Source organism: Scyliorhinus torazame, chromosome 19, assembly GCF_047496885.1.
Source record: "Scyliorhinus torazame isolate Kashiwa2021f chromosome 19, sScyTor2.1, whole genome shotgun sequence".
Taxonomy (NCBI): domain Eukaryota; kingdom Metazoa; phylum Chordata; class Chondrichthyes; order Carcharhiniformes; family Scyliorhinidae; genus Scyliorhinus; species Scyliorhinus torazame.
In genome coordinates, this window is record NC_092725.1 from 48,915,571 (window position 1) to 48,932,776 (window position 17,206).

Below are 17,206 nucleotides of genomic sequence, written 5' to 3' on the forward strand. Positions count from 1 at the left end.
AGTGTATTAAAGCCACAATTTAGTTCTATAACTCGCTTCGTCTATTATTGATGGTCCATCAATTTAATACACTGAGATATTACAATGGATGCCACTCTTAAGCCTGACCGACTTGAACTTGACCCGCAGGCAGCCGACACCACTGCGATCTTCGAGCACTGGCTCAGCTGTTTCGTTACCTCGACTTATTGACTGACGCCGTCACCGAGGTGCACAAGCTGCATCTCCTCAACGCCCGGGTGAGCCCCAAAATTTTTCTGCTGATCAGAGACGCGGCCTCATACGCAGAGGCAATCACACTGCTAAAAGGACAGTTCATGAGGGCATTGAATGAGGTGTTCGCTCGACATCTCCTTGTCACGAGGCGTCAACGCCCTGGTGAAACTCTGGCTGAATTACTGCGTGACCTGCGAGTACTCGCCCGGAATTGTAACTGCCAGGCAGTTACGGTGGTTCAGCACTCTGAACTCCTAATCAGGGACGCCTATGTGGCCGGAGTCCGGTCTAATTATATCCGACAACGCTTGCTCGAAGAGGGTACCCTCGACCTCAAGGACATTGTGCAGCTCTCTAGCTCTTTAGAAGTAGCGTTCCAGAACATGGACGCTTTCACGTCCGACCACGCGGCAACCTCGTGGACGTCGGAGGCGCGGCCATCACCCGGCCCGGGCACGTCACAAGCCTGTGCCACGTGGCAGCCCGCCAACTCCGGGGGGCCGTACTGCTCCTTCTGCGACCGGGGCCAGCACCCCAGACAGCGTTGTCCTGCTCGGAACGTGACCTGCAACGAGTGTGGTAAGAAGGGGCACTTTGCCAAGGTCTGACAGGCCCGACCTCAAGCTCCCAGACCCAAAGTCTGCCAGGCCTGACCTGAAGCTCACAGGTCCCGCAGCGTGGCATCTTGCTGGCCGGGAGCGCCCCCTTCTGATGCATCATCCGCCTCGTGCGGCCAGTGGGGGCCACCATCTTGGCCGCCATCTTCGCGCCGCCCACCACGTGCGACTCATGGAGGCCGCCATCTTGGGACCATCCCGCTACCACCGACCAGACCAGCCACCTTCTGCAGCTCAGCTCTGTCATGCTCGACCAGTCCCGGCCCCATCACCTCAGGAACTCCATGATGGCCGTCCGGGTCAATGGGCACGAGACGACTTGTCTGTTCGACTCCGGGAGTACGGATAGCTTCATTTCTCTGGATACGGTAAGGCGCTGCTCAGTTCGGATTTTTGCCGCATCCCAGACTATCTCCCTAGCTTCCGGATCACACTCCATTCAGGTCTGGGGCTACTGTGTCGCAAACCTTGTGGTACAGGGCGTAGAGTACGCTAACTTCAAACTCTACGTCCTCCCCCATCTCTGCGCTGCCCTGCTACTAGGACTGGACTTCCAGTGTAACCTCCGAAGCCTGACTTTGAAGTTCGGTGGACCCCTGACCCCTCTCACTGTCTGTAGCCTCGCGATCCTTAAGGTCGCCCCTCCCTCGCTCTTCGCTGACCTCACCCCCGACTGTAAGCCCATCGCCACCAGGAGCAGACGATACAGTGCCCGGGACAAGGCCTCTATCAGGTCGGAGGTCCAGCGACTCCTGCGGGAAGGGATCATTGAGGCTAGTAACAGCCCCTGGAGAGCCCAAGTGGTGGTCATCAAGACTGGGGAGAAGCACCGGATGGTCGTCAACTACAGTCAGACAGTCAACCAGTACACGCAGCTCAATGCGTACCCTCTTCCCTGCATATCTGACATGGTCAATCAGATTGCGCAGTACCGGGTCTTCTCCACAGTAGACTTGAAGTCCGCGTACCACCAGCTTCCTATCCGCCCGGAGGACCGCCAATATACTACCTTCGAGGCAGATGGCCGCCTTTACCACTTCCTCAGGGTTCCCTTCGGCATCACCAATGGGGTCTCGGTCTTCCAGCGAGTGATGGACCGAATGGTTGACCAGTACGGGCTGCGGGCTACGTTTCTGTATCTGGATAATGTCGCCATCTGCGGCCATGACCAGCAGGACTACGACGCTAACCTCCAGAAATTCCTCCACACCGCCCAACTCCTTAATTTAACCTATAATAAGGAGAAATGTGTTTTCCGCACAACTCGCCTAGCCATCCTTGGCTACATCGTGGAAAACGGAGTCCTAGGGCCCGACCCCAACCGTATGCACCCCCTTCGGCAACTTCCCCTCCCCCACTGCCCCAAGGCCCTGAAGAGATGCATGGGCTTTTTCTGCTCTTATGCCCAGTGGGTCCTGTAGCGCACAATGACTTACGAGAGAGACGAGAAGTGATGAAGTCGATTCAGGCTTTATTAAGCGATACTTGTCCCCAGCAGTTCAGCAACAGAATAAAGCGGCGGGGAGAAGCTCGGGTTCTTATACTCCGCCTTCAGGGCGGAGCCAGGAGTCAGCAGCCAACCAGGACCCGGGATCTGTCAGCCAATAGCATCACGGCTTCACAGTCCCACGTGACCCCTAATACATACCACCACATTCACCCCTTGTTAAAAAGGAACCCGGCGGGGTGGTGGTTCGCATGGTGGTAGGGGTTTACAAGGCTGGCCCTGGAAGGAAAATTTTGGACATGTTACTACAGTTTTAGCCCTACACTCGGCTATGTACAAGTTTGTGAAACTATTTACAATATTAGCAAGAAAAAAAAACATTTTTTTTTGCTACAATACAACAACATTCTTGGTGTCACGCAGATGCCACGAGTCGAGCGGGCGGTCTGGTCTTCCTCGTCGATCGCCTCAGCCCCGGTGGTGGTGCAGGTGCTTGTTCAGGCGTTGTCGTCTCCGGGAGCGTTTCGGTGTTTGTTCCTGTTTTACTCCTGGGCGGGCACGGGAGGAGGACCGATCCCCCCGGGAAGGGGGCGGTCGCGGGGTGCGCCGGTGGCAGGGAGGGTATGATCAGTGTCGGGGGGGTGTGTGTGTTGCCGGCGGGCGCCAGGTCCCGCAGGGAGACCGTGTCCTGTCGGCCATCGGGGTACGCCATGTAGGCGTACTGCGGGTTCGCGTGGAGAAGGTGAACACTCTCGACCAACAGGTCCGATTTGTGCGCCCGCACATGTTTCCGGAGCAAGATAGGTCCTGGGGCCGCCAGCCAGGTCGGCAGTGACGTTCCGGAGGAGGACTTCCTGGGGAAGACAAGGAGGCGCTCATGAGGCGTTTGGTTAGTGGTGGTACAAAGCAGCGACCGGATGGAGTGGAGAGCATCCGGGAGGACCTCCTGCCACCGGGAAACTGGGAGATCCCTGGACGTAGGGCCAGCAGGACGGTCTTCCAGACCGTGCCGTTCTCCCTCTCTACTTGCCCGTTCCCGCGGTGGTTGTAGCTGGTCGTCCTGCTCGAGGCTATGACCTTGCTGAGCACGAACTGCCGCAGCTCGTCACTCATGAAGGAGGACCCCCTGTCGCTATGGATATACGCGGGGCAACCGAACAGTGTGAATATGGTGCCAAGGGCTTTAATGACTGTGGCCGCTGTCATGTCGGGGCAGGGGATGGCGAAGGGGAAACAAGAGTACTCGTCCACCACGTTCAGGAAGTATGCGTTGCAGTCAGTGGAGGGGAGGGGCCCTTTGAAATCCAAACGGAGGCGTTCAAAGGGGCGGGAAGCCTTGATCAGGTGCGCTCTATCCGGCCTGAAAAAGTGCGGTTTGCACTCTGCGCAGATGTGGCAGTTCCTGGTGACTGTACGGACCTCCTCCACAGAGTAGGGGAGGTTGCGGGACTTTACGAAATGGTAGAATCGAGTGACCCCCGGGTGGCAGAGGTCCTCGTGGAGGGCTTGGAGGCGGTCTATTTGTGCGTTGGCACATGTGCCGCGGGATAGGGCATCGGACGGCTCGTTCAGCTTTCCGGGACGGTACAAGATCTCATAGTTGAAGGTGGAGAGCTCGATCCTCCACCTTAAGATCTTGTCATTTTTAATTTTGCCCCGCTGTGCGTTATCGAACATGAAGGCTACCGACCGTTGGTCGGTGAGGAGAGTGAATCTCCTGCCGGCCAGGTAATGCCTCCAATGTTGCACAGCTTCCACTATGGCTTGGGCTTCCTTTTCCACTGAGGAGTGGCGGATTTCTGAGGCGTGGAGGGTTCGGGAGAAAAAGGCCACGAGTCTGCCCGTTTGGTTAAGGGTGGCCGCCAGAGCTACGTCGGATGCGTCGCTCTCGACCTGGAAGGGGAGGGACTCGTCGATGGCGCGCATCGTGGCCTTTGCGATATCCGCTTTGATGCGGCTGAAGGCCTGGCGAGCCTCTGTCGACAGGGGGAAGGTAGTGGACTGTATTAGCGGGCGGGCCTTGTCTGCATACTGGGGGACCCACTGGGCGTAATATGAAAAGAAACCCAGGCAATGTTTCAGGGCTTTGGAGCAGTGGGGGAGGGGAAATTACATAAGAGGGCGCATGCGTTCGGGGTCGGTTCCTATTATCCCATTGCGCACTACGTATCCCAGGATGGCCAACCGGTTTGTGCTAAAAACGCACTTTTCCTCGTTGTATGTGAGGTTCAGGGCGTTAGCGGTCTGGAGGAATTTTTGGAGGTTGGCGTCGTGGTCCTGCTGATCGTGGCCGCAGATGGTTACGTTGTCGAGATACGGGAACGTGTCCTGCAACCCGTGCTGGTCAACCATTCGGTCCATCTCCCGTTGGAAGACCGAGGCCCCGTTTGTGACACCAAATGGGACCCTTAGGAAGTGGTATAGACGCCCGTCTGCCTCGAAGGCTGTGTACTTGCGGTCACCTGGGCGGATGGGGAGCTGGTGGTAGGCGGACCTAAGGTCCACGGTGGAGAAAACCTTCTACTGGGCAATCCGATTTACCATGTCGGATATGCGGGGGAGAGGGTACGCATCTAGCTGTGTGTACCTGTTGATGGTCTGACTATAGTCTACGACCATCCTTTGCTTCTCCCCGGTCTTTACTACTACCACCCGGGCTCTCCAGGGACTATTGCTGGCCTGGATTATGCCTTCCTCCAGCAACCGCTGGACTTCAGACCGAATAAATATCCGGTCCTGGGCGCTGTACCGTCTGCTCCTAGTGGCGACGGGTTTGCAATCCGGGGTGAGGTTTGCAAACAAGGACGGCGGTTCAACCTTGAGAGTTGCGAGGCCGCAGATAGTGAATGGGGGTATTGGGCCGCCGAATTGAAATGTTAGGCTCTGCAGGTTACACTGGAAATCTAATCCCAGTAATGTGGGCGCGCAGATTTGGGGAAGGACGTAGAGCCTGTAGTTCTTAAACTCCCTCCCTTGCACCGTTAGGTTCGCGATGCAAAACCCTTTGATCTCTACTGAGTGGGATCCTGCAGCTAGGGAAACCTTTTGCGTGCTTGGATGGATGGTCAGAAAACAGCGTCTTACCGTGTCTGGGTGAATAAAACTTTCAGTGTTCCCGGAGTCGATCAGACATGGTGTCTCGTGTCCGTTGATCAGCACCGTTGTTGTCGTCTGGAGCGTCCGGGGCCGTGATTGATCCAGAGTCACCGAAGCCAGTCGTGGTAGTAGTGTCACGGCGTCTTCTTCGAACCCCGTGGAGCCGTCGATGCTGGGGTCCTTTGTTGTCAACCAAGATGGTGGCGTCCATGAATCGCACGCGGCCGGGGGTGGACAAAATGGCCGCCCCATGGATCGCACGTGGTCGGGGGTGGACAAAATGGCCGCCCCCATGAATCGCACATGGCTGGGGGGTCACAAGATGGCGGCGCCCATCCTCCCCTCATGGTGCCCGGGACCCAAAATGGCGGCACCCATTTCCGGGGATTGAGGCGACCCCCCGGGACCGGCACACTGCCGCGTAATGGCCCTTCTTGCCGCAGCTTTTACAAATAGCTGCGTGGGCCCGGCAGCGCTGCCGGGGGTGTTTCGCTTTCCCGCAGAAATAGCAGCGGGTCCCCCCCGGGATGGTCTGGGGCTTTAACCGCGCAAGCCTGCGAGGGGGGGGGGTTTGTCGCAACGGGGGTCCACGGAGCCCAAGGGGCTGCCGCGCGGTCGGGGCCGTAGGCGCGGGCGTTTTGCGAGGCCACATCTAGGGAAGCTGCAAGGGCCCGTGCCTCTGAGAGTCCTAGCGACTCTCTTTCTAAAAGTCTTTGGCGGATTTGGGGAGAGTTCATACCTGCCACAAAAGCATCGCGAATTAGCATGTCCGTGTGTTCGATCGCGTTCACCGGCGGGCAGCTGCAGCCCCGTCCCAAAATTAGCAGCGCGGCGTAGAATTCTTCTAGCGATTCTCCGGGACTTTGCCGTCTCGTTGCGAGTTGGTGGCGCGCGTAGACCTGGTTAACGGGCCGAACGTAGATGCCCTTCAGTAATGCGAGCACCGTCGGGAAATCCTCTGCGTCTTCTATGAGAGGGTAAATTTCCGGGCTTACCCTCGAATGCAGGACCTGCATTTTCTGGTCTTCTGTGATCCGGCCGGGGGCCGTTCCGAGGAAGCCTTCAAAACATGCTTGCCAGTGTTTAAATACTGCTGCCGAGTTCGCTGCGTGGGGGCTGATCCGCAGGCATTCCGGGGCGATCCGGAGCTCCATAGTCTTTTAAGCTCGCTTAATAAATTGTAGCGCACAATGACTTACGAGAGAGACGAGGTGATGAAGTCGATTCAGGCTTTATTAAGCGAGACTTGTCCCCAGCAGTTCAGCAACAGAATGAAGCGGCGGGGAGAAGCTCGGGTTCTTATACTCCGCCTTCAGGGCGGAGCCGGGAGTCAGCAGCCAACCAGGACCCGGGATCTGTCAGCCAATAGCATCACGGCTTCACAGTCCCACATGACCCCTAATACATACCACCACAGGTCCCCAATTCTGCAGACAAGGCCTGCCCACTTATCAAATCCACCATTTTCCCCCTGTATCAAGGCAGATATTGCCAAGGCCACGATGCACGCAATAGACGATTCCATCCCGTTCCAGGTGGAGAGCGATGCGTCTGACTTTGCCCTGGCCGCTACCCTCAACCAGGCGGGCAGGCCCGTGGCTTTCTTCTCCCGTAACCTCCATGCCTCTGAAATTCGGCACTCCTCTGTCGAAAAGTTAGTACAAGCCATTGTGGAAGCTGTGCGACATTGGAGGCATTACCTGGCCGGCAGGCGATTCACTCTCCTCACCGACCAACGGTCGGTTGCCTTCATGTTCAATAACACACAGCGGGGCAAGATCAAGAACGACAAGATCTTGAGGTGGAGGATCGAACCCTCTTCCTATAAATACGACATCTTGTATCAGCATGGGAAGCTCAATGAGCCTCCAGATGGCCTATCCCGCGGTACATGTGCCAGTGCACAAGTAGACCGACTTCGGGGACCCCACAATGACCTCTGTCACCTGGGGGTCACCCGGCTCCTCCATTTCATCAAGGCCCCCAACCTGCCTCACTCCACCGAGGAGGTCAGGACCATGACCAGGCACTGCCAAGTCTGCCCGGAGTGCAAACCGCACTTCTATCGGCCAGACAGAGCTCACCTGGTGAAGGCCTCCCGCCCCTTTGAACGCCTCAGTATCGATTTCAAAGGGCCCCTCCCCTCCACTGACCGTAACGTGTACTTCCTCAACATGGTTGACGAGTACTCCCATTTTCCCTTTGCCACCCCATGCCCTGACATGACCTCTGCCACCATCATCAAGGCTCTGCACAGTCTCTTAACCTTGTTCGGTTTCCCCACCTTTGTCCATAGTGATCGGGGCTGAGCTGCGTCAGTTCCTGCTTAGCAAGGGCATCACCTCAAGCAGGACGACCAGCTACAACCCTCGGGGAAACGGACAGGTGGGCAGGGAGAACGCGGCGGTCTGGAAGGTTGTTCCTTCTTGCCCTACGCTCTAGAAGTCTCCCAGTCTCCTGCTGGCAGGAGGTCTTCCCGATGCGCTCCACTCCATCCGGTCGCTTCTGTGTACTGCCACCAACGAGACCCCTCACAAACGTTTGTTTGTCTTCCCTAGGGGAAACTTAATGTTGTTGTTCACTTCAGGGGTTTCGCTCCCATCCTGGCTGACAGTCCCAGGGCCTGTCCTCCTCCGGAAGCATGCGAGGAACCATAAGTCAGATCCCCTGGTCGAGTGGGTTGTGCTCCTCCATGCAAACCTACAGTATGCCTACGTGGCACACCATGACGGGCGGCAGGACACAGTCTTCCTCAGGGACTTGGCACCCGCAGGTTCCCCAGTGACTATCACCAACATACCCACCCCTACACCGTCTACCACCATCACCACCACTCGGCTGCCTCCGGACTTGGCACCGGTAGCCTCCCCAGTGACCATTACGACCACCCCCGCCCCTACACCGTCTCCCTCTCCGTCGGCTCATCGGGATGAAGAAGAAGACACGCTCCCAGAGTCGAAGGTCTCGACACCCGTGCCCACACCACAGTCCGGACTGAGGCGATCATGGCGGAAGGTTAAAGCGCCTGTCAAACTCAATCTGTGAGTCCACTTCACCCCCGCTGGCCTTTTTTTTTTAACAGGGGGTGAATGTGGTGAACCACGTTCCACTGTTACTCACTGCTGTATATATATATTCACTGTTATTGTATGTTCCATTTGTTACTTAATGTTGTTGTTGCTTCTGTTGGCTCTGCCTGTGGCTCCGCCCCTTGGGTGTATATAGTTGGCTGATCTGTGGCCCTGCCCCCAGTGAGGGATCAGTAGCAGGCAGGCACACATCTTTGTATTAAAGCCACAATTTAGTTCTATACCTTGCTTTGTCTATTATTGATGGTCCATCAACTAATAAAGATTATTATCAACCACAGAGCCCCACCTGACACTAAGGGATCATTTAGAATGGCCAGTCTGATAAAAGAACATAATTAAGACAGTGGGTAGAAATCTGAGAATTCCTCCCCAGCTGCCTGAGGTGATCGAGTCTAATAATAATAATAATCTTTATTAGTGTCACAAGTAGTCCACAACTGTAACACCAAGTCCTCATCATCCATCACTCACCTGCTCACTGACAATACATTGTCTATTAGTCCAGCATCTCCTTGAGTTTAAAATTCCTATCCTTTTTAAATCCCTCCATGGCCATCCTCTACCCATCACGATAGCCTCCTCCAGCTCTGAACCATCTGAAGACTCTGGATTCCGCCACTTCTGGACGGCAGCACAGCAGCATAATGGTTAGCACAATTGCTTCACAGCTCCAGGGTCCCAGGTTCGATTCCCAGCTGGGTCACTGTCTGTGCGGAGTCTGCACGTTCTCCCCGTGTCAGCGTGGGTTTCCTCCGGGTGCTCCGGTTTCCTCCCACAGTTCAAAGTTGTGCAGGTTAGGTGGATTGGCCATGATAAACTGCCCTTAGTGTCCAAAATTGCCCTTAGAGGGGCTGGTTTAGCTCACTGGGCTAAATCGCTGGCTTTTAAAGCAGACCAAGGCAGGCCAGCAGCACGGTTCAATTCCCGTACCAGCCTCCCTGAACAGGCGCCGGAATGTGGCGACTAGGGGCTTTTTCACAGTAACTTCATTGAAGCCTACTCGTGACAATAAGCGATTTTCATTTCATTAGTGTTGGTTGGGTGTGGTTACTGGGTTATGGGGAAAAGGTGGTGTGGGCTTGGGTAGGGTGCTCTTTCCAAGAGCCGGTGCAGACTCGAATGGTCTCCTTCTGCACTCTAAGTTCTATGAATATCCTCCACATTCATCGCCTCCCTGCTGCTGGCAGGGCCTTTAGCCGTTCGAAACATTTAAGGTGCGGAATTCCCACCCTAGATCTCTGTACCTCTCTCTATTCCTCCCTCAGATTTCCTTAGGTGTCACAGTGTCAAACTTTGTTGGATCCTGCTCCTATGAAATGCCGTGGGACGTTTTATACTTTAAAGGTTTTGTGTAAATGCAAAGTATTGTTTTGAGCTGTCACCATGGGTGCAAATTCTGACCCATTCTTCTGTGGCGAACGCATTACTAAATAAATGGATTTTGCTTTGTACATATGCAACGTTGCACAGGCTATCGTCACGGACAACCTTAAGGTATTATCTTTTATTGTCAATGCAAATAACCCAGCAGCACGCTTTTGTGTTTTAAAATGAAGAAAGTTAGTTTAATTCTCAGACACTTGCCCCAGAGGTTAGCGAAAACATGCCATCGCCCTCATGTGCTCACTCAAAAAATAGATACGGTTTAAGATAAAACAATAGTTATGAAAACGGTATTTAACGTAATGGCTCAGTGCAGACAGAATTTTTAATAGAACAGAATCAGATAATCCCTACAGTGAAGGAGGACGTTCAGCCGATCAAGTCTTCACCGGTCCTCTGAAAGAGAATTCTACCGAGGCCCACACCCCCCCATCCGTCCCTGTAACCCCACCTAACCTGCGCATCTTTGGAATGTGGGAGGAAACCGGAGCACCCGGAGGAACCCCATGCAGACACAGGGAGAAAGTGCCAACTCCGCACAGTCACCGAAGGTCGGAATTGAACCTGGGTCCCTGGTGCTGTGAGCAGCTGACCATTGTGCCACCGTGCAGTCTCAGCATAGTCGAGTTGTTGCATAAACTGCAGTGAAGGTCGAGAAAATGCAGCGCCTTGTGACGGTGTCTAGAGTTGATCTGCCCTGAAGTTGTTTTCACATGTAGGTTTAAAGGTGGAAGAGGTTAGAGGAGAGGGAGAGAGGCTTAGGCCGGAATTCTCCCACCGTTCACGCTGGCGGGATTCTCTGGTCCCGCTGCCACGCATCCCCACCATGGGTTTGCCGCTGGCACGGGGTGGCTTCAGTGGGAATTCTCATTGACAGCGATGGAATCAAAGAATTCAGCCACTGGCGAATGGTGCGCTGCTTCCCGCCAGCGAGAAACACGAGACTGGAAAGGCCGGTGGGTCCGCCCTTAGTTTCTCTTTCAAGATATTGTAGGTCGTTACTTTTCTGCTGAACTGTCTGTTGAACCCATAAGACCACAAGACATAGAAGCAGAATTAGGCCACTCGGCCCATCGAGTCTGCTCCGCCATTCAATCATGGCTGATATTTTTCTCATCCCCATTCTTCTGCCTTCTCCCCATAACCCCTGATGTCCTTATTAATCAAGAGCCTATCTATCTCTGTCTTAAAGACACTCAGTGAATTGGCCTCCACAGCCTTCTGCGACAAAGAGTTCCACAGATTCACCACCCTCTGGCTGAAGAAATTCCTCTTCATCTCTCTTTTAAAGGATCGTCCCTTTAGTCTGAGATTGTGTCCTCTGGTTCTAGTTTTTCCTACAAGTGGAAACATCCTCTCCACGTCCACTCTATCCAGGCCTCACAGTATCCTGTAAGTTTCAATAAGACCCCCCCTCATCCTTCTAAACCCTAACGAGTACAGACCCAGAGTCCTCAACCATTCCTCATATGACAAGCTGTTCATTCCAGGGATCATTCTTGTCAACCTCCTCTGGGCCATTTCCAAGGCCAGCACATCCTTCCTTAGATACGGGGCCCAAAACTGCTCACAATACTCCAAATGGGGTCTGACCAGAGCCTTATACAGCCTCAGAAGTACATCGCTGGTCTTGTATTCTAGCCCTCTTGACATGAATGCCAACATTGCATTTGCCTTCCTAACTGCCGACTGAGCCTGCGCGCTAACCTTAAGAGAATCGTGAACAAGGATTTCCAAGTCCCTTTGTGCTTCTGATTTCCTAAGCATTTCCCCATTTAGAAAATAGACTATGCCTAAATTCCTCCTTCCAAAGTGCATAACCTCACACTTTTCCAAATTGTTTTTCATCTGCCACTTCATTGCCACTCTCCTAGCTTGTCCAAATCCTTCTGCAGCCCCCTTGCTTCCTCAATACTACCTGTTCCTCAACAGATCTTTATATCATCTGCAAACTGAGCAACAGTGCCTTCAGTACCTTCTTCCAAATCATTAATGTATATTGTAAAAAGTTGTGATCCCAGCACAGACCCCTGAGGCACACCACTAGTCACCGGCTGCCATCCTGAAAACAACCCCTTTATCCCCACTCTCTGCTTCTGCCAGTCAGCCAATCCTCTATCCATGCCAGGATCTTACCCTTAACACCATGGGCTCTTAACTTATTTAACAATCTCCTATGCGGCACCTTGTCAAAAGCCTTCTGGAAATCTAAATAAATCACCTCCACTGTTCTCCTTTGTCTAACTTCCTTGTTACCTCCTCAGAGAACTCTAACAGATTTGTCAGACATGACCTCCCTTTGACAAAGCCGTACTGACTCAGTCCTATTTTATCATGCACTTACAAGCACTCCGTGATTTCATCTTTAATAGCAGACTCTAAAATCTTACCAATGACCGAAGTCAGGCTAACCGGCCTATAATTTCCCATCTTCTGCCAGCCTCCCTTCTTAAACAGTGGTGTTACATTAGCTACTTTCCAGTCCTCTGGGATCCTTCCTGCCTCCAGTGATTCCTGAAAGATCATCACTAAAGCCTCCACAATCTCCTGAGCTATCTCTTTTAGAACCCTGGGGTGTAGTCCATCCAGTCCAGGTTCAGACCTTTCAGTTTCCCCAGAACCTCCTCCTTAGTGATGGCCACTGCACTCATCCCCTGTCCCCTGATTCTCCTGGAGCTCTGGCATTCAGTTCGTCTGCCATTTCTTTGTTTCCCATTATTACTTCTCCAACCATATTTTTCATGGTCCAATGTCTATTTTTGCCTCTCTTACCTTTTATATATTGAAAAAACTCTTCCTATCTTCTTTTATATTACTAGCTAGCTTGCACTCATATTTCATCTTCTTTCCCCTTATAGCTTTTTTAGTTGTCCTCTGCTCGCTTTTCTAGACTTCCCAATCCTCTGGCTTCTCACTAATTCTCGCCACTTTGTATGCTTTTTCTTATTCTATTATGCTGTCCTTGACTTCCCTCGTCAACCATGGATGCCTTGTCCTGCCCTTAGCATGTTTCCTCCTCCTTTCTGTTGTGCCTCCCTAATAACCTCCAAAAACCCCTGCCATTGCTGTTCCACTGTCTTCCTTGCTAGGCTCCTTTTCCAATCAACTTTGGCTAGCTCTTCCCTCATGTCTTTATAGTTGCCCTTATTTAATTGTAATACCGTTCCATCTGATGCCAGTTCTCCCTCTCAAACTGCAGGGTAAATTCTATCATATTGTGGTCACTGCTCCCTAAGGGTCCCTTCACCTTAAGATCCGTAATCAAGCCTGCCTCACTACATATTACCAAATCCAGAATTGTCTGTTCCCTAGTGGGCTCTGTCACAAGATGCTCCAAAAAAAATCTCTTAAACATTCCACAAATTCCTTTTCTTGGGATCCACTATCCACCCTCCCTCCCTCTCTATCTCTGTGATGGGATTCTGTCTGCATCGCTGAAGATGTCTCTAAAAAATGGTTTGAATTTTCTGCACTTTCTTTACCAGGGAGCCATGATGACTGCTGCTTCATCTGTGTTGAGTCATGGCCCCAAGAGGTTTTGTGGTAATTCAAACAGCAATCTGTTCTCCTACTCCCACCCGTGTTTTTCTTAGCTGGCCAAAGGCTTTAGAGGCAAATTAGCATTTTTATAATGAAGGTGTCGATGGAGTTTGATTTACCACCTGGCCAACATGAGCCAGGAGTGAGCCAACATCAGAAACACTGATCGGGCACTGGCATCAGGAATACAGATCGGGTGGAGAATGGAGCATTGGCAGAAAAGAGGGCTGTTGAGGATGGCGCAGTAGTACAATACAATGTCACCATGTAATTTGGTGGTTTTGGATGGTCAAGGGAATCATTACCTTGTTGACCGTCTCTGCCTCGCCCCCCTGCCCCCGCAGAGAAATTAGTTCATGACTCAGCCAGCAATATTCACCATCTACCTGGCTGCTGCTGCCGACGTGGTTGTACAGTGGTGAGAGCGCCAGGGCCAACCCAGGGAAGACCCTGCACAGCACCACCTTCCTAAGAGAACCAAGGTGGCTCGAGTGCCAGCCATCCACTAGGCCAAGAAGTAGGTGTGAAGGCGGCGCCACATTCATACCATCGGTGTTTGTCCTTCGAGGAGGTGCCGGACCATGTGTGCTGCCGCTGACTCCGGCTCACCAAAGAGATCATGGAACACCTTTGCCAGATGGTGCCACACCTGGGACTGCGAGGGTTAGGCTCCCACTGGCCGTCAAGTTGATGTTGGCCCTGAACCTTCTATGTCTCTGGTTCTTTCCAGGAACCTGTGTTGGATATCGCAATCTGAGATCTCACGGATGCCCTAGGCATCCAGGCAGCAATCGACATCCACTTTGACTTGGACCAGGCCCACCAAGATGCCAGGGCTGCAGGACTTTCTACCATCGCTGGCATGCCCCAGTTCTAGGGGGTTATTGATGGCACACTTGTCACCCTCAGAGCACCAGCTCGACAGAGGGTGCCCTTCAGCAACAGGAAGGGCTTTCATTCTCTGAACATGCAATTGGTGTCTGTTCACCAGCTGCACATTATGCACTTCTGCACCTGATATCCACGCAGCGACACAATGCTTACATACTGGTGCACTCGGAGGTTCCCAGCACTTTTGAGGCACTCCCTCGGGTGAGGGGTTGGCTAATAGGCAACAAGGACTAGCTGCTGAGGTCATGGCTGATAACGTTCTTGGGAAGGACTGGGCTGTGGGAGAGGATGGACTCACTTGAGATAGGGACATCTGAGATGCATTGGACTCTCACGTCCTTGTTGCATGCTGAACTCCATGTCAGCCACTACACTCTCCTTGACCTCTCCTGTGAATTATCTGGGCCTTTTTTCAAAAGGGATGTGGACCCAAATCTCTGGGATGCCCCCACCTATCTTATGATGCTCCCTTCCGATTATGCCCGTTTTACCCTTGGGAATACAGAAAGGACATAGTGAGATGCTGGCATGCGTGTTTTATGGGGGGTTTGTAGCTGGTGGCTTGTGTGTGCACGGCTCCGGGTCAAGGAGGGCAGGACAAGTGTTGGGGGTACCTGGAAGGTGGGTTCTGAGGGATATTCTGGCAGGTGGGATGTTACTGGTATATAGGGCATTGAGGGCAGATGTCAGGGGTCAAGGACGGGTGTTCATTTTCTTCCTACATTGCATGCCGGTCCTCTTGGTAAGGCTGCCAGCACTCACTGGCCTGGCCAGGGTTTATTGATAATAGATGGCTGCTGTCTCCGCCCACCCTGGGGAAGAGGGGGGTCTCTCGTCTCCTCGACAACATCCAGCATCCTGTTGATGTCAGCATCCAGAAACCTGGGAGCTGCTGTAATGAGAGTGTGGGCTGCGTGGCGAGCTTAAAAACAATTCCAGCTTGTCAGCCTCTCAATGGGCTTTCCGACCCCAGGGAATCAGATGCTTTGGGTTTGGGATTTGGGACTCGGGCGGAATGCACTTTGCCGGCATGCTGCCTCATTAGCATACCATGAATTGCTCCTCACCGGCGTTCCTCGCAGCAGTGCGAACTTGGCATGGTTCTCCGCTGACAGAAACACTTTGGGCTGGATTCTCCGATTTTGCGGCTATGTTCACAGGATCCGTCTGGTCTTATGACCAAAAAGTCGGGGCCGCCCTCGCACCGATCCTCTGCCCGGTGGAGGGCTAGATTCTGCGCAACGTAAAGCCCCCGGCTTTACCTGCGTATACGGCCACAGAATTGCCGGGTTCGTGGCCACACATGCTCATGGTGGCGGTGGCCTTGCTGTACAATATGGCGCCGGCCGGGCGGTCCCGGCCTGCCAAAAACTGCCCCCCGAGCCACCCCCGAGCCACCCCCCACCAGTCCCTCCAGTCCCCGCCACAGCACCCCCTGCTAGTGAAATGACTCCCACCCCTGACTGTGATGGCGCTGGACACACGCAGCCGCACGTGAGGTCCCCGAACGTTGTGAGGAGATGCGGCCCACGCCGTTGGGGACTCCCCCCATCGGGGGGGGGGGGGCGGGGAGCATCAGGGGAGGGCCTCAGGGGCATCCAGAGGCTGTCCCGACGGCGTGCGGCGTATTCCTCGAGTACTCGGTTTTTGAGGGGGTGTAGCATCGCAAAAGCGGCGCCGCCCCCGATTCCAGCGTAAAAACACATTCTCTGGCTGATCGCCGAACGCGATTGCAACATGAGCCAGACTTTTACGTATAAAGTTCGGGTCAGGTGCAGGTAAAATGACACGAGAAAAGATCCAGTACACACCTTCTGACTTCATTGCACCCTTGCGCGATATTTTGTTTAGTGGGCATGTGTGTGAGTCGGAAGTGCTGCTGCCGACAATCAAGGAGCCAATTTAAATGAATCAAACACCAATTGACTGGGAGTTGATACATTGCCCATCTTGTCTGCCTTTATGGTTGGCGGGTGGGCCGATTGATAACGTGGCCCTCACACATCAGTTGCAACTGCAACGCAGGGCGGGATGAAAGGTCAAGGCTCAAATGAAATGAACAAATGTATCTGGGGACTGAGGTCTGTGTGTGATTGTGCTGCCCAGACACTTGTGACATAGCTTTAACATCAATATATATTTTTTCCAGGTCTCAGCTCCTGGATACAGTCTGCAGATGACCAAATCTATGTAAAGGTATGTAAGTAAGGATAAGGCCTTCATAGAATCATAGAATTTACAGTACAGAAGGAGGACATTCAGCCCATTGAGTTTCCACCGGTCCCTGAAAGGGCACCTTACCTAAGTCCACACTTCCACCCTATCCCGTAATCCAGCAACCCACCTAATGCTTGGACACTACGGGAAATTTAGCATGACCAATCCACCTAACCCGCACATCTTTGGACTGCGAAAGTCGAACGAAAGTCCAGCAAATTGATTCTTAGGCCATTAGGGCTTTTCATTGAATAGAGAGAGAGAGAGGAGGCTGTGCCTGCATCATCTGTAAGTTAGAAGTGACTTTATCAAACCGTTTAAAACTCTTCGAGGGCTTGACAGGATAAATACCGAGAGGCTGTTTCTCCTGGCTGGCAAGTCCAGGACTCTGAGTCGTGGTCTCAGGATTAGGGTTGAGATGAGACTTAATTTCTTCATGCAGTGGGGTCGTGAATCTCTGGAATCCTCGATGCCAAAAGAGCTGTGGATGTTCAGTGTTTGAGTACTTTCAAGGCTGAGATTGATAGAATTTTGGGGCACTAAAAGGGAATCAAGGAATGTGCAGAGAACACAGGAAAGTGGAACTGAGGTCAGCTTCGATCCTATTGAATGGTTGAAGAGTCCAATCCAGTGGCTCCATGTTTTTTACATTCTCCTTATGTGGCTCAGTGTTAAATGTGGCTCGATAATGCTCCCGAGAAACCCGC

At 53.0% G+C, this 17,206-nt stretch overlaps 1 protein-coding gene across 1 annotated transcript in view; it reads left to right on the forward strand.

Annotated features, from left to right (window-relative positions):
• The window catches only part of LOC140396667 (uncharacterized), a 108,519-nt gene that overhangs the window by 9,445 nt on the left and 81,868 nt on the right, over positions 1-17,206 (forward strand). Inside the window, 5 exon segments of the mRNA XM_072485463.1 lie at positions 130-795; positions 1,377-2,245; positions 6,794-6,849; positions 6,851-7,681; positions 7,683-8,235. Coding sequence (XP_072341564.1) covers positions 130-795; positions 1,377-2,245; positions 6,794-6,849; positions 6,851-7,681; positions 7,683-8,235 — 2,975 coding nt within the window.